We start from the raw sequence: 25,451 nt of genomic DNA on the forward strand, positions 1-25,451 counted from the left end.
TAGACATCATCATCATACGAGCTGTATTTGAATACCAAATTGACGTGGGCAATGTTGGCGAAAACCCCGGATATCTTTGCCCGCCCTCTAAAACGCAAAAAATGGGTAAAAATACGATAAAAAAATTTTTTCTTCAAAACTGATGCGTTTGATCACAATGGACGTGCTGAGCAAAAAAAAGTCATATGATGTGATATTTTTTGAGAAGTTCGTGTTTTAAAAAAAAAAAGCGGGCAAAGTTGGTGATAATGACGGTACCTACTCTTCGAAGGCCGCAAAAATATGTGACATGCTCTTATGGTTCTACAAATAAGATCGTGTCAGATATTTTTGAGGCCTTCGTTGTGTAACATAAATTGCAGGATGACTGTACATTTGGAATAATTATTTTATTTAGTTTCATTGAAAGTTTCAAGTTTAGTACGAAAATCCTTCAGATATGCAATATGCACAAAATGTAGACCTAATCGAAATAAAACATTGCTTTTTATAGTAAATTTATAAAACATTCGATACATAGGTATACACAACAATAACCAGTCCACAGCGCTAATTGGCCTGTAAGCTTCATCTCGGTCTCTAAAGCCGCAAAAACTCGCTAGTACTTAGTGTTGGTCTAGCCGTTATTTTTTCTTGAAGATTTTCAGAGAACAGCACGTACACGCATTATACATATAGACGGAACGAACGGCATAATCATAATAATTTATTCGTCGCAATCCATGGTATTACAGATCTAGGTACAAGACTTTCAGTTATTACTTATACGAATTACATAACTCTTCCTGTTAATAGGCAATATTTTAAGATAAAAGTTCTATAATATAATACAAGATTACAATTGTCATCAAAATTCATTGACGTACAGAAGTCAAATACGTTTTTAATATGACGCAAAATGATACCAGCATAATAAAAATTGATCCCAATCAGTAAAGATGAGTCTTTAAACTTTTTTCATTTTAAGCGAGTTTTGAAGGAACATAATACTTAAATTCGACTGTAATCGTGTTGTTTTAAGATAGTTTACTGCGGTTTTCAACCATTATGACCCGTAAATAAGAGCAAATCAAATTTAAATGAGACGCGAGCTGATATTTATGTACCCTATTTTTTGAAATACAATTTATCTACTGGTATGCTTTCTCGTGTCCGTATATGATTTAATGTCAATATAATTGTCAAAAGCAAGAAAATCAAGCTGTCATTTTCATTTGAAGAAGTACACGTGTGCTCCGGTGTAGCCCCAACGGGCATCTGACTTGAAGAAGAATTTTGAGTGATGTCGTCAATGTATGGAAATTGTTCGAAAGTTTACATTTGAGATTGAATTTCTCTGTTGTCTTTGTGAGTGAAAATATAAATCGATAATGAATTGGTAGCTGAATTATCTAGCTTTCAAAATCATACAATAATTCAATTACTGTCAAAGACAAAATTGTTTTGCTTCTGTCTCAAACGGAACTCCATATTTTGATTTTTTGATACTTTTAGTGTCGATTTGTAGAGAATAACAGCAAATTTAAAATATAATGGCATGACGAGTCGGTACACGGTTTCTTCATGAAAAAATTTACGTATAATTTAATGCAATTACTAAACATTTATTGAACAAATTATGGTTACAAAGTGAGGTCTAAATCGAAAACGTCATATACCGGCCCCTTAATAAAAAATAAACAAATTGAAAAACATTTAAACCCCAGTTTACATTGTCAATGATTATCGCGGCAATATTAGACAACACGAGCGTGGCTACTTTCTTTGTCAACTTTGTTACTAGAGTCGGACCAAAAAAAGTCTGCAGCGGATTTGATAGCCCACGCAGTGCAAGTGTCATTTATACGTCATAAATTCATAGAAGTTTGACGTTTAAAATAACACTTTCACTGCGTGGGCTATCAAATCCGCTGCAGACTATTCTTGGTCTGACTTTTTGAGTGTAATGTTGTCGATAACTACTACGTCAATATTAGACAATATTAATGCGGCTACTTAAATAATAACAGAACCAGATGGAGAGAGATTGTGAGAGAGAAGGTGATTCAGAAGGGAGGTCACTACCCTCATCACTCAGGATTACGACGCAAGGAGGGGGAGGACTTTAATGCTTGGTCGAGGAAATCATATATCATCCCAATTTACAATTTCCTGCCGCGGCAATATTAGCAATATTACCGTATTACTACCGTATCCGTACCATATCAATATGTCCTGCACGTCACGCCTCGCCTGTGATATTGTCAGTGACTAACGTGTCAATATTAACATATCTGGTCGTAGTCAACGCGCATTGTGGCGAGTGACCGAGTCATTTCATCTTGCACATCGCGTCATATTGGTGACAGAGACAGCACTATTGCATCGCGTTCTATTAAGAGTGACAGAGATAGTCAATATTAGAGACTAGCGCCATAACATACCTGGTCGTAGTCAACACGCATGGTGGCGAGTGACCGAGTCATTTCATCTTGGACGTCGGCCCATGCTTCTCCTGTTTCGCGGAGTAACGCGTTGGTGTATAGAGGCGTTTGGGGCACTTGGGTGTACTGGCGGATCCAGGGGCTGGACATCACCTGGAAAACAAATATACAGGTTTTTGTAGAAAAACAATTAGGAAGCTGAATGTATGTGCTTTATTAAAGGCCCTATAATAAAGCACATATATATAAGGTGCTAACAAATTAGTCACGGATATTTTTACAGCTGATAGTACTCGGTTCTCGGAGTACATATAAGTATGAAACATCATTGGTTTTGTTATGTTTTTTTGGAGAAAACTAGGAAACAAATTTGCTACGTTAAATCACCCTGTTAATAGGGGATATTACTGCAATGTTCTGCCGCTAGAGTGCAGCACTACCAACTCAGTAAATTCATAGACTAACTTATACATACTGTGCCTTAAACTGTTTTTTTGATAAGTTTTCACAGGCAATAAAATATGACATTGATGCATCAAGGCGGTTTGTTAACAAGGGCCTACCGGTAAACGCGAAAATCGAAATTTAGTTATCTGCCTCTTTATCGCTCGAATATGCAAGAGTGATAGAGAGATTAGATAACGAAATTTCGATTTTCTTGTTTCGCGGTAGGCCATGTGATTGACGTGACGTGTGATGTGTCAATGTGGTTTGTTTACTGTATGTGCCACAAAGGTGCCACCTACGCGGAACTTTGCCTAATATTCCCTATTAGATAATTAAATGAGACCACTTTAGACATTCTAAAACCTCTTTAAACTATTATTTCCTACCGAATCATAACGACATTTAAGAAAAACAACTTTTGACGTGACATGACAGACAGTATTAAACATCTTGACAGGTACATAATAGGGTTGATTATTTTAAAAATTAATTATATTTTTTTTTTGTTCGGAAAATGAAAACAAAAAAATGATATACAAATGTTCCTTAATTACAGTTAAAAGTTAATTGTTTTAATGTAATGTATTATCTCTTAAAATATCCGTGACTAATTAGTTAGCACCTTATATGTATACGTCAGGTGACAACCAAAAGTCACTAATTACAAAAAAATAATTAAACGCAAATCAACCTTATTAATATAATCAGAAATAATAGATAGTATAGAGGGGTCCTGTCATTGTAAATTTTGTAGTCACTGTAAATTTACTGCCATCTATCGACACACGACTAAAACTCAAAATGAAAACGTATAAAGTTATCAAAAAATGTATATATATGGATAAATGATTTTATTATTTTTATATCATTTTGATCCATGTTCATTCACTGATATATATGTGTTAAAATTGTTAAATATGAAACGGTGTCGTCACGCCATCTAGCCGAGGATAGGCTAAAGGTGTGTGCGGCATCTATTCGAGAATGACTTTTACTTGAATTCCGAGGCACGTTTTTTCCTTAGACTTTATTCGTCTTATACGAAGTTACATATGTCTTTGATATAATGATACAGTTCACTATGCCTATGAACTTGTGGTGGTAATTAGTGAGTGAGCCACGCCTGACTGTACATAAAAGGCTGGTAGTGATCAAATGTTACCTGGTATATGGTGAGACGTTGCGCGCTGTCGACGCAGAGCATGCCTCTGATCAGGTTCTTGGCTTCAGACGACACGTTGGACCACTCCGGTTCAGGGAAGTCGTACTGGCCTAGTCGGATACGCTGGACTGACAACGCCAATTTACGTGACTTTTACAGTCAGTTGCAGAGAAAAGTGACCCCCCTGAATAGAAGGTTGTATGCAAAGGTGCTAAGCGAATAGTATTGCTGGCTGCACCACATAATAAATAATAGTACTAGGCACAGAAGGTTCGCTCTCTAACAAAACGCGTCTATTACAACAGATATGACCGCAAGCCACAAGCGCGAGCAGGCGTCCATTCCGTAGCGGTGCGCGGCAACCACTACTGCTAGACACCAAAAATGGTGTGCGCCGCATGTGCTTGTAGCGACGCTACGAAATCGCGGAGTGAGCCACGCCTGACTGTAGATAAAAGGCTGTTTGGTAGTGATCAAATATTACCTGGTATATGGTGAGACGCTGGGCGCTGTCGACGCAGAGCATGCCGCGAATGAGGTTCTTGGCTTCAGACGACACGTTGGACCACTCGGGTTCAGGGAAGTCGTACTGGCCTAGTCGGATACGCTGTAAGATAAAGTTGAATATTAATTTAGATTTAGACTATTTGAGCAATATTATGAGACTATATTTGCAATATTATTTAAACTGGCGTAGTTAACCCCTTGACCACTAAAGACGTCAACTGACGTGCACGGCTACATCCCAATCCTTCATGCATTCTGACAAGGTTCACGCGGGCGACGTTGAAAGGAATTGATTGAAAAGTATGTTAGTCTATTTGAATATAAGAGTAGGTATATTGGCAATATAAGTTAACGTGGCCAGTTAAATACACATTTGATACGACTATTTAAGCAATTTCATGAGTCTTATTATAGGTATCTTATATTTCTTACCTTTTTCATGCAGGGCGATATGGCGAGGCCGTGGTTGGAGTAGAAGGGAGGGAAGCCGCACAGCAAGATGTACATCACTACGCCGAGGGACCAGATGTCACAGGATTTGTCGTATTTCTTACCTTTTTCATGCCGGGCGATATGGCGAGACCGTGGTTGGAGTAAAATGGAGGGAAGCCGCACAGCAAGATGTACATCACTACGCCGAGGGACCAGATGTCACAGGATTTGTCGTATTTCTTACCTTTTTCATGCCGGGCGATATGGCGAGACCGTGGTTGGAGTAAAATGGAGGGAAGCCGCACAGCAAGATGTACATCACTACGCCGAGGGACCAGATGTCACAGGATTTGTCGTATTTCTTACCTTTTTCATGCCGGGGGATATGGCGAGGCCGTGGTTGGAGTAGAAGGGAAGGAAGCCGCACAGCAAGATGTACATCACTACGCCGAGGGACCAGATGTCACAGGATTTGTCGTATTTCTTACCTTTTTCATGCCGGGGGATATGGCGAGGCCGTGGTTGGAGTAGAAGGGAGGGAAGCCGCACAGCAAGATGTACATCACTACGCCGAGGGACCAGATGTCACAGGATTTGTCGTATTTCTTACCTTTTTCATGCCGGGGGATATGGCGAGGCCGTGGTTGGAGTAGAAGGGAGGGAAGCCGCACAGCAAGATGTACATCACTACGCCTAGGGACCAGATGTCGCATGATTTGTCATATTTCTCTGGGCCTAGGACCTGTAACAATATAACAAATGCATTATTTATATTTTTATACACGATTACTACTATTACTTGACTGGGTTCAGGGCTTAAATATAAGGTGTAGTGATACCCATAGTATTAGGTTGGCTGGTAAAGAATGCCTTAAGGCACTAAGTTCGCCATTTATATAAAGGTTAAACAAATGAGAAAATCCGTTAATAACATCAATTCATTAACTCCCACGGTAGCTTTATGAATTTATGATGGAGCTAATATTATCACAGAAGCTGTGTAATACAGGGTAATGTAAATAATGTACATTTCCCTCCAGGCGGCGCTTTGTGAATTTAAACTCTTTGAAGTCTTTGACATTTAAAATGGAAAATGATTTGTACTTTTACGAGGAAAAATTGTGTACTGCCTGTTGGTACCGAGATGTATATTTTGTATACGCTCAGGATCGACGTAATAAGGTGTATAACAGGGTGTCTGCAGCGTGTCAGCCGGTGTGAGAGTCTCCTTGGCGAACCCGAAGTTGGCTAGTTTTAAGATGGCATTGGGTTCCGCAAGGTTCTCAGTATGGTCTCGACTGTGTCTACTACTGTTTCTACCGAGATTTGTGTATATTTTGTCTTACCTCAGGAGCAACATAATATGGCGTATAACACGGTGTTTGCAAAGTATCAGCCGGTGTAAGAGTCTCCTTGGCGAACCCGAAGTCAGTTAGTTTCAAAATGGCGTTGGGTTCCGCAAGGTTCTCAGTATGGTCTCGACTGTGTCTACTGTTGGTACCGAGATTCGTGTATATTTTGTCTTACCTCAGGAGCAACATAATATGGCGTATAACAGGGTGTCTGCAGCGTATCCGCCGGCGTGAGAGTCTCCTTGGCGAACCCGAAGTCGGTTAGTTTCAAGATGGCGTTGGGTTCCATTGAAGTGTAGAGAAGGTTCTCAGTACGGTCTACTACTGTTGGTACCGAGATTTGTGTATACTTTGTCTTACCTCAGGAGCAACATAATACGGTGTATAACAGGGTGTCTGCAGCGTGTCAGCTGGTGTGAGGGTCTCCTTGGCGAACCCGAAGTCAGTTAGTTTCAAGATGGCGTTGGGTTCCATTGAAGTGTAGAGAAGGTTCTCAGTACGGTCTACTACTGTTGGTACCGAGATTTGTGTATACTTTGTCTTACCTCAGGAGCAACATAATACGGTGTATAACAGGGTGTCTGCAGCGTGTCAGCCGGCGTGAGGGTCTCCTTGGCGAACCCGAAGTCAGTTAGTTTCAAGATGGCGTTGGGTTCCATTGAAGTGTAGAGAAGGTTCTCGGGTTTGATGTCGCGGTGGGCTATGTTTGATTCGTGCAGATGGCGGACGGCCACGCATATTGAGTGCATTATCTGGAATAGAGAGGTTTTATAAGTAAATATTGAAAAACAATGTTCTCTGGAAAAAATCTATGTGAAATCGATGACCGAATAGCGGCCTGTAAAATTTCTTTTTTGTCGAAATCTGCTAAAAATAGAAGTAAGATCAATGTCGGGAAGACGTGCCATACCTTTCTTTTTTAAGTTTGTGATTGGTATTGTTTTCTTTTATTGAGATGTGCAATAAATGGTATAGTCGCGGACGGTCTAGAACGCAAAATGAATAGTGTAATATTTTGCCTATATCCCTTTTAGTCTACATCGCGAACGGTCTAGAACGCAAAATGACCACTTTTTTTATATTAGTCATAGTCATAGTCATAGTCATTTATTTGATAAAACCGGTTTACATGTCAAAGATGATAATTATAATGATTCCCAACAGATTACAGTATTGTAAAATGATTGAGTTAAAATTAGATCACAATATGATAAAAATAAAATATTAGTAAAAATGTGCAATTATACAACCATAATTAGTCACTTCACGAATTCATCCGAATAAATTATAACACATACCTAATAATAGTACCTAATATTGAAGTCAGTACCGAAATAATAAATAAATAATTACACTTAAGGATGTTGGTATATGGACTAACTGTCTTTATACATTAAAAATTCATCGTAGTTATAGAACGAGCGCTATTACTAGGGTAGGTTAGGTTCGTTAGTTATCTTCAAATGGCCGAAGTCCAAACGGCACAGAATAAAACGAGTAGGCATTATGCGTTCTGGACCGTTCGCGATATAGACTAAAAGTGATATAGGCAAAATATTATACTTAGTCATTTTGCGTTCTAGACCATCCGCGAATAACCACAATAAATAGTGCCGAAATTTCGGTTTCGGCATTTTTTTTTTGGTTGGGAAGACCGTCACTGATCATGCCAAGTTTTAGCTTGATGGTCTGCATTATGTATCTTTTGGTAAGTACATAATTTTAAGTCTTAACGAAAAGTAGGTACATGTAGCTGAAGAGTCGTTATTCGACCTCAATCAAACGTCAGATTAATAACTAAACATAATTTCCCAAGTAGATATTAACGAAATTATTTCACTTCAATCTCGGTGATAACAAGTGGAGCTTTCAAATTAATCCACGTCAAAGCTACAGCTGGCGCGTTGGACCCAAATGGGATTCTCACAATAGGGAGTGTGGTGTTCATCAATAAATAAGCAGATGGCTGGCAACACTGGTGCGCATGATGGCGGCCGCGGTGTTACGGGCGCTCTGTATGGACCGAATAATAAATTGTTTTATTTACCTATAATCAATATAATTCCTCTAAAAGTAAACTAGATTAATGATGTTAAGTGAACATCACAAGTGGCGACGAGGTAAAACCGTGAGTAAGTACCTATGAAATTCGCAAATTGCAAATTGATGAAATATTGGCGCCATATTGGTTTGTAAACAGGGCCGACGATTTGCAAAACGAACGCATGTATATCAGAACAAAATAAAGTACAAAACAATGAAATCGTGAGAAATACAAGATATGAGTGACTTTCAGATGCCTGTAATGGGTGTAACTCGGAGGCGTCTGAGGATTAGGAAATGGTGTATGGTTCTTTTGGACATTCAACCAAATAAAGTACATTGGTAGATGACAAATGTTGAATTTTATAATACAGTCTGTTGAAATAATAGAGCAATTCGTCAAAATTAATTTGATAATATAGAAATACCTAAGTATATGGAAATACAATACAAGATTAAGTTATAACTAAAAGTTATTTTTCTTTTTAAAAGGGAAGAATGGATAATTGTATCAAATATTAGATTCCTTATCTATTTCATATGGTAAAATACAAGATGTTCTATAAAATAATAACTTGTATTTTGTAGCAGTTTCTGTTTCAAATACTTTTTTATATTTTATGCAAGAATACATGTACCTATGTAGTTGCCTTGCAAACTATAAACGATGTACATATTCACCAGCAAAATATAAATTTACTTGTTTCCATATTTCCAAAAGGTCTAAGTACCTGCTGTAGGTACTGCATAGTAAAGTCTGTTTTGTGCTTGGAGTATGATGGTCAAACTAAGAACATTTGTGTTGACCTTTAACGGATCTCATGTAAACATTAATGATTCTCAAAATATACTGGCACAAATGATATAATTAATTACAATGTTTGTCATCTAGGCTATTCAATTCAAGATCTATGAGCGATTGCAGTGATTGTGTGTACATATATATGTACATAAAATGCCAACAAGTTATTGGCTTAGGCTGATGCCGAAAGTATGATGTTAACAACTTGTACGCCAAGTTGTAATACAACATCATAAACCCCATAAAATGATGGGAAAAAATCGTTTGAAACGAAAAATGTCAAAATGACTACTGGCTGTTGCCGAAATGATGATGTTAACGATTTGTACGCCAAGTCGTAAAGGATAACATCATCAACCCCATAAAATGATGGGAACTAATGGTTGATCATGAATCAACAAGATGGTTAATGGGAAATTTCCATACCTACATATATTATGATGTTAAGGAACTCATACGGTTGAGTTTGCAAAGTAATAGCAACATTTAATGATGTAATAAATAATATACTTAATACCATGAGTAAATGGAACGTAAAGAAGTGAATGTGAGTTGTATTGTACTTTATTAGTTCTTAACAAATCCTGTAATGTGAAGCTGGCAAACACAAATTTGTTAGTAACATGGAATAGAAAAACTACTCAACCTTTCTTTGGGTGCTAGTTCTAGCGTAAGAAAAAGACAGTATGATTTTGTCTCTCTATGGTTGAAATGAGACAGTCCCTGGCTAAACTATCTATAGTACTATAGAGTCCATTGCTACTGTCAGATGTCACAGATGTGTCACTTTTGACACTTGACAGATAGAGATTGTTTCAGAACAATGTTGTGTGTTTAGTTAAATGTTAATAAATAAAAGTAATGTTCCAGATTAGATTCAAGACAATATTGAATCTACTAGATTCTTATATGTACTCCAGGAATGTGTAACTGTGCTCGTTACAGTTTTGTGGCAAACATGGACTAACAGGTTGTGTAAGTTTTCAGGTTTCTTGACCATCACCAGATTTTCCAAACTTACGGAGCAAAATGTAGATATTGGATGTTGTTGCAAGTGTTAAAATCATGGATATGTCACAATATGTCCTAAATATAATATAAAAAAGTATAGTTTAACACATTCAGACTAGCAACTAAAATAAGTACAATGTTGTTAACTATATAATTATATTTGCAAGACGTCTATATAGGTGTTGTACGACATTTTCGAAGAAATATCAGTGACCAGAAATGGAGACTGGTTTAGCAGCGTGAAGTATAAGGATCTCATCACATATGGTATGTTACAAGCCATGTTTGGAAAGTATATTGTACAACCCTAAATGTCTGGAAATAGGGTAAGTGTAAGTAAAAGAAAATCTCAATGAAGTTTTGATTTAACCTAACTAGTGACTATGACAGAACTGTCAAATCATGAATGTCAGTGATTCAAGTCACATTGTCGAAATCAAAAACAAATTGGACATATCGGTATTCATATTTTGGACTTGTATCGTTTGCATTTGTAAAAGTACTGCTTTACTGCCTGCCTGTATATGAAATAATAAATACATTAGGTCCGGTGGTATAAAATCATCTTTTGTAAGGGATTATATGTTGTACCCTTATTAAACTCAATAATTCATGAAAATGTGTACATTACAAAGTAGAAATGAATATATGTGGTAAAATTATTTAAATGGATGTCAAAACAAACATCATTAGAATCCCCAATAAAATACATTTTTTATGGTCATACATTTATGCTTGTTATGCTATTTTAGCAAAACACACCCTTACAAGACAAACCATCCTACCAAAGCTGTTATCAAGCAAAACTGATTTAAACAAAAAAAAAAAAACTTTTTTTTTTCTTTAAGAAGTTATCTACTTAGTCTAAGTAGTTAGACTAAGTAAATACTCTTTTGGATGAGATCATCAGAATAAAATAATTACCTACCACTGTATAGTTGTATACTGCTTATACTACCAGTCAACAAGTCTACTGTATTAGTCAAGAATGACAAGATCAAATGATTAGTCCATCAACTTGATTAGTGATTAATGGTTCACAACAGACAACTGTTTGAATTTCTCATACCTACCCAAATAGGTATAAACACACCCATAGCGTAACAGATGAATTTTCTGTATTTCTCTTACAGGTGACAATGCCAAAGATATGTTGGAATATGCGGCTGACAACTGGCTACGTGCTAAAACAGTCCATTTGGGATGTGATGCAAAACCATGTGCGTTACAGTATATCGCTTGTTCAGATTTCTGGCGAAAGGTCTGTGGAGTCCTGTTTGGTGTTTCCAAAGTTTGGTATTGGATTCTTTATTAAGTAAATAACGATACGACACGCCATTGTATATATTTATATGACCAGACAACTGATTAAAATTTACAAGTTTAGATCATATTCATACACGAGTACCTATTAGGCAACAAAGGCAAGTAGTAAATAAACAAGTTTTGTTAATAGATATACCAACACAGGATTTGGACCAGATATTCAGCATATTAATTCCTTACTACATAAGCTTTTCAGTGTTACACATCTGTAAAGTGCAGTCATTGTTAATATGATAACAGCAAAGTCATAGTAAGATATATTTAACTATGTATATTTAAATTTTCAGTAAGTAACTATACATAATTATTTATGAACAATGATGTAAAATTTATGCACAGATTATAGTGGTTCTCACTAGATAAGTGACAGAAGTCTGTAGCCTAAAGATATGTTTAACGATTATAGCGCATTTGCGTTAAGTTTGCATATTTATCTTTATATTTACTTGTAGAACTGTGTATGATACAGGAATTTAAAACTATGTGAAACTTGTTGAGATGTTTTTCACTATTTATTATTTATTTTGAAATATGCTATTTTTATGGTGCAAAGGAAAATTCTAAAGCTCCGGCTTGTCCAAGAAAGCTATACTACGTTACAATTTCACTATTTGTTGATGCTTTTGACAATCTGGTCGCATTAAACACTTTTAGGTACAAGTTGTTAATAATACTTATAGGGGTAATAAAAGTGGCATTTAAACTAATATTTTTACCTAAACTAAATAATATAAAATGTTATTTTATAGAATGTAGCAAGCTAAGAGTTTTAGTTACTAAAAGTTGTTATTTGCAGTGCCCATACAGGGTTCATAACTGTTTCTTATTCAAATGTACCACCTTATGTATGTACCTATGAAAGCAACTAATGACTGATTACTGATTAAAATTATGGAATAGAATGTTAGGAATTTGATAAGGTAACTGGCTCCTATATAAATATTTTAAACTACTAAATTATTGCATGGAATTTTTATGAAAATAATATATTCTACATGTATTTAACTGTAGAGGGTTAATATACAACTGATTTTATATGTATGGATAATTGCTAGTATACCTACTCTCTCTTCCTCGCGTTATCCCGGCATTTTGCCACGGCTCATGGGAGCCTGGGGTCCGCTTGACAGCTAATCCCAAGAATTTACGTAGGCACTAGTTTTTACGGAAGCGACTGCCATCTGACCTTCCAAACCAGAGGGGAAACTAGGCTTATTGGGATAATTGCTAGTATACATTGTAATACAATTTAATTTTAAAGAAAGAGAGAGGAAATAGATAATAATAATAAATGTCATGTATGTAAATACTAATAAGTAAGAAACAGTTATTGTTACAGATGTTACATGTTATTGATGTGTCAGTGAGCAGTCTACCTTAACCATGTTAAGGACTATATTAGACTCTAGTAAAAATATATATTGTACTACAAACTAGTGGTTAATATTGTGGTCTAACATCACTCATTGTTCTTAACATATGATGGCTGGCTAGATAATATATAGTTGTAATCAGACTGTAAACATATTAAAGAGGCTATCTGTATTGTAGTTGTTACTTTAAAAATGTATATGTTACTTGATTACTTATAACAGCAATTAGAAAATTAATTAACTATTAGTAGTTTAGTCATACGTATGGACTTGTGATATTGTAAACTTCCTATTTTACTACACCCTTTTCAGGGTCCATGTATATGTATGTAAAATACCTGGTATGCAAATAAATATCTCTATTTATCTATCTTTGTATACTAAAGGGTATATTTACAAGGAATAAGGTTTCTAAGACTATGTGGAAAGCTGTAAGTTTACTTATTTGTAATTGGAGTATCGACTTCTTCATATTTATCATCATATAAACACTGAGTTATAAAAGTGTGTCGTGATTTAAGAGTTTAATAGTTATGTCAGTGTCTGTAAATGCATTGTTCAAATTGTTATCACTCAATTGGTTAAAGCTAAATGCTGATTAGAAATGTGTTGTGTTGCAAGTTAATTTTGGTTGTACAGTACTGTACAATGATTCATTTTATGTATTCTCCTACAATTTCAAATTTGTTAAAAAGGAAGAGATGTGGTGTTCATCAATAAATAAGCAGATGGCTGGCAACACTGGTGCGCATGATGGCGGCCGCGGTGTTACGGGCGCTCTGTATGGACCGAATAATAAATTGTTTTATTTACCTATAATCAATATAATTCCTCTAAAAGTAAACTAGATTAATGATGTTAAGTGAACATCACAGGGAGTATTACTGCAATGTTCTGCCGCCAGAGTGCAGCACTAATTTGTTTAGTAAACCATAGAGTAACTTATACATACTAGGACTTAAACAGTTTTTTGACAAGTTTTCACTATGACATTGATGCACCAAGGCGGTTTGTTTACAGGTAGCCTACCGCGACACGCGAAAATCTAAATTTCTTTATCTGCCTCTCTATCGATCGAATAAGCAAGAGTGATAGAGAGGCAGAAACCGAACTTTCGATTGTCGTGTTTCACGGTAGGGCATGTGATTGACCTAGTGACGCATGATGTGTCATTGATGATGTCAATGAGGTTTGTTTACTGTATGTGCTTGTGGTGCCACCTACGCAGAGCTTTGCCTAATATTCCCTATTGATAATGGTAGTTTTTTTTAAATTTTAATATATACTGTCCATTTTTTTTCACCATATACTTCATCACATCAACACACGTAACTGTAAATATACCTTATAACTTTGCATTGAAGGTGGTATTGGCCTACGGACCGAAGTTTGTTTAGAAGTAGTATATATTGCAACTGACGTTCGGAACTCTGTAAGCGCGATGTAGGCTATGTATAGCGCTTCATACAACGTTGTACTCTTCATATAGTAATATCACTACTAGCGCCATCTGTTAGAATATCGTGGCACGACGTTGGTCTCACCTCAGCGGCCTGTCGCTCGGTGAATGCTCCGTCTCTGTTATCCTGTATACGTTGGAAGAGTTCGCCGCCGTCCATACATTCCATGATCACGAGTAAGCATCGCTTGCCGCTGTATGTGTTGTCGTATACGTCAATTATCTGTGGACAGATTTACGTTTATTTTAATAATTTGACCAACAAGAAAATAAAACTAATAAAAAAACCGGACGAATGCGAGTCGGACTCGCCCACAGAGGGTTCCGTACTTTCTAGTATTTATTGTTACAGCGGCAACAGAAATACATTATCTTTGAAAATTTCAACTGCCTAGCTATCACGGTTCATGAGATACAGCCTGGTGACAGATATACGGATAGTGGAGTCTTAGTAGGTAATGGGGTCCCGTTTTTACCCTTTGGGTACGGAACCCTAAAAAAATCCTTACTTATTAAAAAGCAAACGATCGTCTATAATCTTTGACAGATGCATTGCAACTTTACTGTACTAAGGTTATAATACATATCTTAGGCTGCGTTTCCACTAGAGAGGTGTGAGGAATTGAGGATGCGTAACGAGAGATGTGTTTGTAGAACCAAGAGAATCACTTCATTTGCCTATCCTCGTTCAGCGCAGCTTATTCTATTGGGTTTTAATAAACGTACATTCCTCGCTACGTATCCTCGCACAGCTCTAGTGGAAACGCAGCCTTACTAGATATGATATAAATAGAGTATGATATAATATAAGTTTTAGTGGAAAAGAATCATTTAGAATTTTACAATAAATTTAAGTGTTACCTTCTCTCCTACTCTAAAATATAAGTACATTCCCGTTGCCAGGGAGGTTTTGGGATTATACTGAGCAACTTTTACTACTCGAAATCGCGAAAAAACAAATTACCCTCCTGTAGAAAGTGGACCAGCCAAAATGTATGAAAAAGTCAAATTTTTTTTCGCGATTTCGGGGTTAGTCCCATAGTGAAAGTTGCTCAGTATAATCCCAAAACCTCCCTGGCAACAGGAATGCAGTTATTTTTAGCCATCCTGGCTAAAAATAACTGATAGATAATTAGTGATCTATCATCTCAGTTCATACATCATACATTACACATAACCGAAAAGATACTCGCACTACTTCTATCAATAAAAATAAAAATCGATACTATAATTCGCATTCAATTCACTCATGGAAAGTTAACCTACTTATACAAAAGTATAAAATATAAATGATACAAACTCTGAATAGAAACCCACATTGGTTTCAGTAACAAAATTGAATACAACGATGACGCAATTGTGTTTTGAATGTAGTTAGTGACTAAGCACTTTTAAGTATTGTACAACATTTGAATATGTTTCACAAATGTTTCGAAATATTTTCAGCATATGGTAATAGTTATTTACGATACAAGTGCGAAAGGAAATTCGCAACGAGTGGTGTAAATTGACATACGACCGAAGGGAATGTTTTAAATTGACACGAGTTGCGAATTACCTATTCGCACATGTATCGTACAACGTTTTACAGTACATATGGCCCTTTAAACTTTCGACATAGGCACGGAAAGTGCTTATTAAGAAATTACTAGAGATGCACCGGATATTCGGTTACTATCCGGTATCCGGCCTATCTGGCCATTATTTTAGTATCCGGCCGGATACCGGATAGTGTACTACTATCCGGGCGGATACCGGATAGTAACATTGCTTGATTTCGGAGTAAACAAATTGGATTTAAGAAACAATCACGGTCATAATCGTACTCGTTTATATTTGTTTATAAGACAATTTAAACATTCCAATGACTTCCACGCACAATCATTTCGAACCTCGAAATGTGTCCGCGCGAACGTTCAGTAGGAAACAGGTCAAACCTGCACAATGCACACCTGGAAAACCCGAAATGAAGGTATAGTTCCGCCGGCCCAATATTCGGCGGTCGGATACCGAATATTCGGCCGACTGACAGGCCAAGACAGGACAAGATAAATAAATTTGTGCAATACCCGAGACGCACAGCCGATAGTCGAGATAAATATCAAGATAAATAAGCCGCCGCATACATGATAAAAACATATAAGCCGATGGTCCTGGGTTCGAATCCCAGTAAGGGCATTTATTTGTGTGATGAACACTAATATTTGTTCCTGAGTCATGGTTGTTTTCTATGTATATAAGTATGTATTTATCTATATAAGTATGTATATCGTCGCCTAGTACCCATAGTACAAGCTTTGCTTAGTTTGGGCACAGTATAAGAACAGTAGTGAATCTTCATAGAAATGTGCCGCTGCCGGCTTGAATGTGTGCGTGCGCGCCGGGCGCCGTGTACGCACGCGCTGCCACGCACACATTAGCATAATATACGGGGGAATACGGTGGCAGCAGTGTGGGCCGTACCGCGACTGTGATCGCGCGCATTCGAGTACGCTACCCGCCCGCTCGCATTTGTCTGCTCTGACGGTACGCCTTAATTTTTTTGATCATGACTATGAACAGAGGCAATAGTATAAGTAAGGTACTAGATTGAAAAGCTTGATTATATCACTATTGTATACAATACTTTTTCTACGAATCAACAAAAAAGTTGTTTTCTCGATTTTGGCCACCGTAGCCTATGGAGACTAACAAGCAACACTAAGTGGTTTTCGTAGTCTATGGATGTTGCTATATTAAGGGTATCACATGCGCGTTTCTGATTTATGAACCAATTGTTTCTACTATACAACCTAAAATAAATAATTAATTTGAGCTATGGTTTTGTTTCGTCCTCTTCACCGCGGCGAGCTGTGATTGGTCATTTTCATTATAGTTGACTAAACTGTATCGAAATGAATATTATAGTTGAGTTGGGAGCCCGTACATTAAAAATACCCATTTGCAGTTTGGTATAAGAAATCTTAATTCAAAAATTACAGTCGTACAGTAGAAAAAAAATATAGTGTCTCAATAACGACTCCTCAAACCCGGACTTGTCATTCTTCATAATACCTACTTGCCCATGCTTCCCTAAAACCTTTTTACTATTAAAGTTATACGTAAGGATGAGAATTCACTTTAACCGCTAACAATAAAGCGTTCCGAACATGCAGAAACCGGAGGAATATTTTTCTGTATCGAATTTATAATTTTTTTAATAACTGCCATTTCCTAATGTTAATATTTAAAAAGCGTTTTATTTATACTTCATTTATGAATTGATAGAACATTTCATTATATTATAATAAATAGAAACGTAGTGCTACTCATAATACGCAAATATATTTAACTAAAAATAAAAGCGACAACCCTAAGCGCCAACGCAAGAGTAGGCAAATAACTTGCCGAGCGGCCTTAGATTCACTACTGTTCTTAGTGTACTGTGGTTTGGGGCTAGGTTTGATCTGTGTAAGATGTCCCCTAATATTTATTATTTATTTATTTATTTATACATACACTCTAAAAGCCCTTCAATGAAGAGTAATCAGATGTGTTTATCTGTACTCCTACTCCTACTCCTAGTGTAAATTTTATTCGATATCGTGACGTGACGTACGCGTTTGCGTTAAGTGTCCTTTTGTATGGGATTTTGAGTTCCCAACACGCCCCGCTTGGCGCGCTGTTCAAAATCCCATACAAAAATAGGCATAAAGTAAACGCGAACGCTCGTCACAACGCAACCGCCTGGCGATTCCCTTTGATTTGATGCGTGCCCAAAATCGAATCATCGCCGATAGTGTAGAGGAGCCATGAACTGATACTGATACTTGGGGTAGCTCCAGCCAGCAGATCCTGCAGCAAGGACTAGGAAGAAGACTACTAGGGGGAGGCGAAGTTGAGGCAAGATAGCACTGGGAGCTCGCATGACTCTGGTGATTCAGCCTAAGCGGCAGCGAGTCGGTGCGGTCGGTGGTCGGCTAAGGGGCTATTCATAAATTACGTCATTTCAAATTAGGGGGGGGGGGGTCTGGACATCGGATGACGGTAGCATGAAGTAGGAGGAAATGGGGTCATTTGAAGCATGATTTTTGGATGATTATAGGGGGGGGGGGGGTCAAAAATCGCCAAAAATCGATGACGTAATTTATGGACAGCCCCTAAGCCTCAGATGCTTAGTCAAACAAAGTACGCGTGCAAACCAGCTCATTAAGCAGCAGCCCCTGCCATCCCGCCTAGGGTTGCCAGATGGTCGGGATTTGGCGGGATTCTCCCGATTTTTAGCATGTGTTCCCGATTCCCGACAAAGTGAAAATTATCCCGAAAAACAGCTTCACGTCATAAAAAACAATAATATCAAGTTCCGAACTGTCGTCGAGCGAGCGAGCGACCCGCGTCGAGCAGCTGACGTAGTGCCAATAATGTAAAATATCGTTGTTTTTAATACCTAATACAATTACTTTAATTGGAATGTTTATTTTTCCCGACTTAAGTCCCAAAATCCCGAAAAATTGATATGTTTTCCCGATAATAGCGCCTTTCGATCTGGCAACCCTAATCCCGCCGTAGGCACCCGCAGCCTGCCCGAGACACCGGAGCACCCAGTAGATAGGAATGGAGTGTAGCGTTTGCAGTCAGGATAGTAGGAGAGACGGGAGGTTTTAGAGGAGCCATGAACGATGGTATTTATATACCATCAACAATCATCAATTATTTACCTCAACGATGTGTATGCACCCGCTGGCACGCCAGTGTAGTTCCACCTCTCTCCTCGCTTTCACGTTGTCGTGTAGCACCTTCAACGCTCGCTTTACGCCTGTGCGTTTTTCTCTGCATTCCACCACCTGGAAAAAAAACAAATATGCTTAGAATTGTAAAGAACACACGGTTAAAAAACCGGCCAAGTGGAGTCGGACTCGCCCACCGAGGGTTCCGTACTTTTTAGTATTTGTTGTTATAGCGGCAACAGAAATACATCATCTGTGAAAATTTCAACTGTCTAGCTATCACCGTTCATGAGATACAGCCAGTAGAGTCTCAGTAATAGGGTCCCGTTTTTACCCTTTGGGTACGGAACCCTAAAAAGGGTTAAGTAATAGTACATTACGATATTTACGATACAAGTGCGAGAAACAGGAAATAGGATAAATTAAAACACGACCGAAGTGAATGTTTGAAATCGACACGAGTTGTAAATGTATCGATATATGGCAATATGTACTGTAAAATGTTGTACATTTTACAGTACATATTGCCAATTATCGCACTAGTGCGGTAAAGTATCACCCTAGCACCATATGTATGTACTGTAATAGTACATTACGATACAAGTGCGAAAAGTAGGAAAATTAGTAAGTAGGGTGGTAGGAGGACTCGTGTCATATAATGATTTGCAAATAACGATATTGATTAAATGTCGGGTCGATTTGAAAATAATGAAAAGCAAGCCTTGAGGTGGAAGGTATATTTATTATTTTTATACTTCAACATGAGGAATTGAATGGGCCTATAGAAATAATCCAGTAACTTTGTCGACTGAAACTCTGAAAGTACCTACGGCATTCGTTTGCGTCAAATCCGGTAGTTCGGATTTTTTTGCATACTTGTTTATCCAAGTTTGTGACCTCGAGCGCCGAACGCAACTTTGTCAAAAATATAAAAAACCGCGAAAATTACTCAAGACATTTTTAAAATGAGACTAATTTGCTACAATACGAGACTAGAATTGTCTATAATGTAGATCTAATACTAATTATCTGGGAGACCGAACTTTGCTCGGAAAACATATTTGTAAAAACTCAAAAATGAGCGTTTTCCCAGAGATAAGACATAGCTAGATCGATTTATCGCCCCGAAAACCCCCATATAGCAAATTTCATCGAAATCGTTAGAACCGTTTCCGAGATCCCCTAAATATATATTATATAAACAATTGCTCGTTTAAAGGTATTAGATAGATAGATTAGATACGAAAGTTGCTACTCTTCATCTTGGCCTCTCCACTATATGGCCTATAAAAAGGCCTCCCGTTCCATTCAAATTTAAATCTTAATTTTGACAAATCAAAATTGCATTTGTATTGGCAAGAATTGATGTCTGGGCGGCTAGAGTATATTGGCATATTATGCGATAAATTCTCTTCTACTGTATTTAACTACGTTTAATTGGAGTTAGCACGCAAAAGTGGTCATTGTTGACGTTTTTGTCGGCCACTGGGTCACGGGCACGGCTCGACCGTGGCAAATTTATTACTAAATTCAGAGGCCGGAGTCTTCATTCTTACATGCAAATGTGTACACGGCCGGCCGGCAAAACGTCCCGATTTGGGGTTGTGCACAAATCACGCGAGGTGTTTTCGGCTACATTTTGACCCCCCCTTGGTGAAATTTGGTGAGGTTTTTGGCTACCCCCCCTCCTCCACATAACCTCACGTGTATTTTAATGAAATTTTCCATCCGACCGGTCAAGGCCATGCTCTCCAAAATTTCGTAAAATAGACTCGCTATTTTGAAGTGCGGAGTGAAGATTTCTGTTGCCGTCTGATGTTGTGAAGAGGGTGATTGGCGGCAACATGCAGTGCGTGACCCATATGGCTTATAATCGCACACTGTGGAGACGGACCATACATGGTCGCGATCCTCAGCAATGAGGGACCGAGGAAGAAGAAGAAGTTTCGAATCGAGAGTTTTGATTCGAGGAATCGTTCTTTTAAACATTTACGAGACACAAGACAGTGAAAAGACGGAAAAAATATTGATTTGAATAGTTTTATAATTTTATACACAATTATTCAACACTATTATGTTTATACTTTACACAAAAGCGCCATTGTATAAAATGATAATATAAATAGCTTTTATAAATACTGTCGCATTTGGCATTGTACGCGAAGTAGACATTAATGTATTGTACGACAGTCGTATCCAAGTTCACACTGCTCGTACTGGCTAATGTGCGCGACAGGCACCTGCTTGTAGGCTATGAGGCAATGAATAGTATAGACCGCGGGCCAGGAGCAAATATCGTCAGTCATCGCCTCCCGCTTGATACTTCGTCAGATGATAGTTTAGATGCTCGGGTGAAGGGTTTTTTGTTTATAAAAACATCTAAACCAAAAAGAATAGATAGTATAGAGGGGTCCTGTCATTGTAAATTTTGTAGTCACTGTAAATTTACTGCCATCTATCGACACACGACTAAAACTCAAAATGAAAACGTATAAAGTTATCAAAAAATGTATATATATGGATAAGGGGCTGTCCATAAATTACGTCATCGATTTTTGACCCCCCCCCTATAATCATCCAAAAATCATGCTTCAAATGACCCCATTTCCTCCTACTTCATGCTACCGTCATCCGATGCCCAGACCCCCCCCCCCCTAAATTGAAATGACGTAATTTATGAATAGCCCCTAAATGATTTGATTATTTTTGTATCATTTTGATCCATGTTCATTCACTGATATCTATGTGTTAAAATTGTTAAATATGAAACGGTGTCGTCACGCCATCTAGCCGAGGATAGGCTAAAGGTGTGTGCGCCATCTATGCTTGAATTCCGAGGCACGTTTTTTCCTTAATAGACTTTATTCGTCTTATACGAAGTTACATATGTCTCTGTCTAAACTATCATCTGACAAAGTATCAAACGGGAGGCGATGACAAAATTTATTTTATTTTTTACATGTTGGCTGCCATTCCTCAACCCACCAACGGAGCGGCACCTGACGTCCATGAGGGTTAATCATACATATTAGCCGTTAACCACTATATACGAGTTATCACCCGGGAGGCGATTGGTCATGGAAATCTGTTCTAGACGTGTGCGCCGATTAAAAAACGATCGGCGGCGGCGTTTGCTGAAAAATCGGCGGCGGCGGCGTGTTTTCGGCGTGAAATCGGCGTGACCTTGACTATCAAGTTTCTAAAGAAAAATCATTAGTTTGTCGTTTTCTTGAAAATTTTGATTAATCCAGGTTGTTGGTAAGTGAACTACGTAATCTACGTATAGTTTTGAATAGGTTTTGAGTAAAATAGGTTTCGTAAATTAATATAGGATAGGTATAATAACTTGATTTTCCTAGTAACTGGCTTGATGAAGGGGTTACCTGGTCCCAATGACTTTCGATCCGATCTGTATCTCTCTGTAACTCCGTTTTGTCATGCTGTCCATGGCTTATCTTCAAATATCCTTGAAATATCCTAGACATAGTGGACTGCCATGGCTTCCCTTTAATGGTTTTCTTGTCGTACAAGCACCAGGCTCACTGAGAAGTATCTTCTTCTTTCTCGTTTTCTCATTGCTGAGGATTGCGACCACATGTAATTTGTCTCAATTTCGTGAAGGTATAAGCCGTGTGGACTGCCGCCAGCCATCGACCATCTTCATATTATGTTTCGCCACATCATGCGTTGGAAACCGCATAAAATGTCCGAAGAAAGATGTTGTGGAAACCCGAGTGGCGATATTGAGCTATTTGAAAAATATGGGGTTTGTTCTTCTAGCTGTCCTAAAGCATGCATTAAGTATGTATAAGCAGCAGTCTTCGCCAACACTACATCCCTAAAGCGCCAACCTTTGCACGTAACCCTTTTTGAGGCTCAGCGTTTCGGCACCATACTGCAATATAGGAAAGACGAGAACTCCTACCACCAAGATATACAATTACAAACTTGCTCGCTTTTTCGTAATCGACGAGTGCGTCGGTAACTCGAAGAACGTTTGCCCTATCTACAACCATTACTTTGGAATCTCGGAACGGTTGATCTTAAGATCGCTCTAGAACTTTCAACTTAAATTTTCTTCAGAAGGGCCGCCATGTCGATGTATTTCTTGTTGTTATTCCCGTAAGCCGACAATAGTACAAGCAAGAATGATGATCTCAACGCAACGATAGCTAGCTAGTTTTCCTTTTCTGTTGCTCCTTGAGGTTCCATAGTACATGAGCCCTGTATTTTCGTTGCCTAGTTAATTGCAATGTAAATATTCTGCCTGCGTATGTGAGGTGAAGGCATACAAATTATATTTAATAGTTTAGAATACACAATTTACAGGAAAAAATCTCAGTGCATGCTCCCTCATCTTTCTTGACGCTGAACACTAAGGATTACTCAGTAACTTTAACCAGCGTGTCAAATAGTTTGTGCAAGTGGCTATTCTGTTTCATTTAATAAATAATTGATATATATATGACAACTGTAACATAGTACAAAAAAATCAAAATTGTAATCCAAAAATCAATTTAAAATAGCTGATTGAACAACACTCAAGGTCACGCCGATTTCACGCCGATCATTTATCGGCGGCGGCGGCGTGGCAAAAAACCCCGGCGGCGGCGGCGCGCCGGCGCGGCGCACACGTCTATTCTGTTCCTGGCTCGCGGTCCAGTACATCGTGTATTAATGGCGATGAACACTTTACGAACGAGTGTGAATTGAAGCCCGAACCCGAAGGCGACGGCTTCATTAACACGAGTACGCAATTCCCGTACCGCCCGTGGCACACATAACACACTTGTGATGAAAAGAAGGGAAATAAATAAAACTTCTGCCTAATTTCGTACGTACATTACAGCCCTCTGCCCTAGTTTGAAATTTAGGATTTACGGACCGCAATTGACCGCATCGCCTACGTGATAACGATTACACCTTTTACGGGCAAGTGTTATTTCTAGAATATTAGAGTTAGACCAAGAAAAGTCTGCAGCGATTTTGATAGCCCACGCAGTGCCAGTGTTATTTTAAACGTCAAACTTTTATGAAATTATGAGATATAAAAAACACTTGCACTGCGTGGGCTATCAAAATCGCTGCAGACTTTTCTTGGTTTAACTCTATGTATACTCTCGTTATCCATACTTGGAATGACAAGGTCCTGTTATTTCGAACGTGTGAATGCAAAACGGTTGTTAATCACCCACGTAACACCTGACTCACTTATCGTAGGAATTGTAACAATAACATACACTATGCGGACATACCGCTGAACGAATCCGCTTAAATGTCTAGCAAACAAAATCTAGATCTAGGAAATTGTAATATTAGATCTACATATATTTTGTACAGTGCTAAGATCAAAGGATACATGGGCATTTCTATTTAAAGTTGAACCATATTTTTTTGTGTTAGAATTCGGAATTTTTATATTATTTCTACTCAGAATCACGAGCTTTTTCCATGTTTACTGAAAAAAACCCGTCCCTAAAATGTTTGGTCCATTTGTTTTTAAAATACAACCTTCTATGATCGTAACAAAACGGACAACAAAAAATTGTATGAAATTTTGGGGACACTTTTTCTTGTATTAGGATCGAAAGAGCTCGTGATACTGAGTGGAAATAATATAAAAAATACAAAATCTGAAATGCAAGTTGGGGGTAGAACTTTAAATAGAAATGCCCACATACATATGTATATGTATACAGCATACATATATATATGTTAGACGCTTCTCAGAAGATATTTACCTCCCGCAAAGTTATCACTATCAGGAATCAGTGTTCTCGGTAAGTAAATATTTGCTTATATTTCCCACATTGCGCATTCGATTTGCGCAGAGCACATAGGTATAACGCGCGAACGTCACGTAATGATATACATACATATGTAAAAACCAGAGTTAAATTTGTTATGTTTACATAGAAATACTAAAGCATACTTTTGTAGATAAGAAAAGTACTAATAAAATAATCTATAAGTGGACGACCGACTTATCAATACAAACGTAGCTCCCATTTTCCTCTCTGGATATTAATATTAACGTATTTATAGCCGGTGAAACAAGTTTGTCAGTAGAAAAAGGCGCTAAATTCAAATTTTTCCATGGGACGATAACCCTTCGCGATAACATTTTTTACTACTGACGAAAATTGCTTTTATGTGTTAGGGGACGTGTGATGTAATTAATGGATGACGCCTAACACAATTGTCTGTTAGGGGTCATCCATTAATTACGTCACACGTTTAGGGGGAGGGAGAGAATCAAGAAAATGCGACATGTTGTGACAAGGGGGAGGGGGCAGTCGCAAACTTTGTGATGTCACTTTAATTTCATCAGTAACAGAAAACAGATTTTTTTTAAATCGCTGTACCGTAATTTTAACTGGACAGTGAATAAATAAATATAAATCAATT

At 37.8% G+C, this 25,451-nt stretch overlaps 1 protein-coding gene across 1 annotated transcript in view; it reads right to left on the reverse strand.

Annotated features, from left to right (window-relative positions):
- Positions 1-25,451, reverse strand: part of LOC134803754 (MAP kinase-activated protein kinase 2) — a 41,347-nt gene that overhangs the window by 1,848 nt on the left and 14,048 nt on the right. Inside the window, exons 2-7 of the mRNA XM_063776590.1 lie at positions 19,035-19,160; positions 14,423-14,560; positions 6,869-7,075; positions 5,582-5,713; positions 4,033-4,155; positions 2,424-2,576 (exon numbers count right to left, since the gene is read on the reverse strand). Of these exons, the coding sequence (XP_063632660.1) occupies positions 2,424-2,576; positions 4,033-4,155; positions 5,582-5,713; positions 6,869-7,075; positions 14,423-14,560; positions 19,035-19,160 (879 nt within the window). The remainder of the gene's footprint in view (positions 1-2,423; positions 2,577-4,032; positions 4,156-5,581; positions 5,714-6,868; positions 7,076-14,422; positions 14,561-19,034; positions 19,161-25,451) is intronic.

The sequence above is a fragment of the Cydia splendana genome, chromosome 27 (assembly GCF_910591565.1).
Source record: "Cydia splendana chromosome 27, ilCydSple1.2, whole genome shotgun sequence".
NCBI classification, from domain to species: Eukaryota; Metazoa; Arthropoda; class Insecta; order Lepidoptera; family Tortricidae; genus Cydia; species Cydia splendana.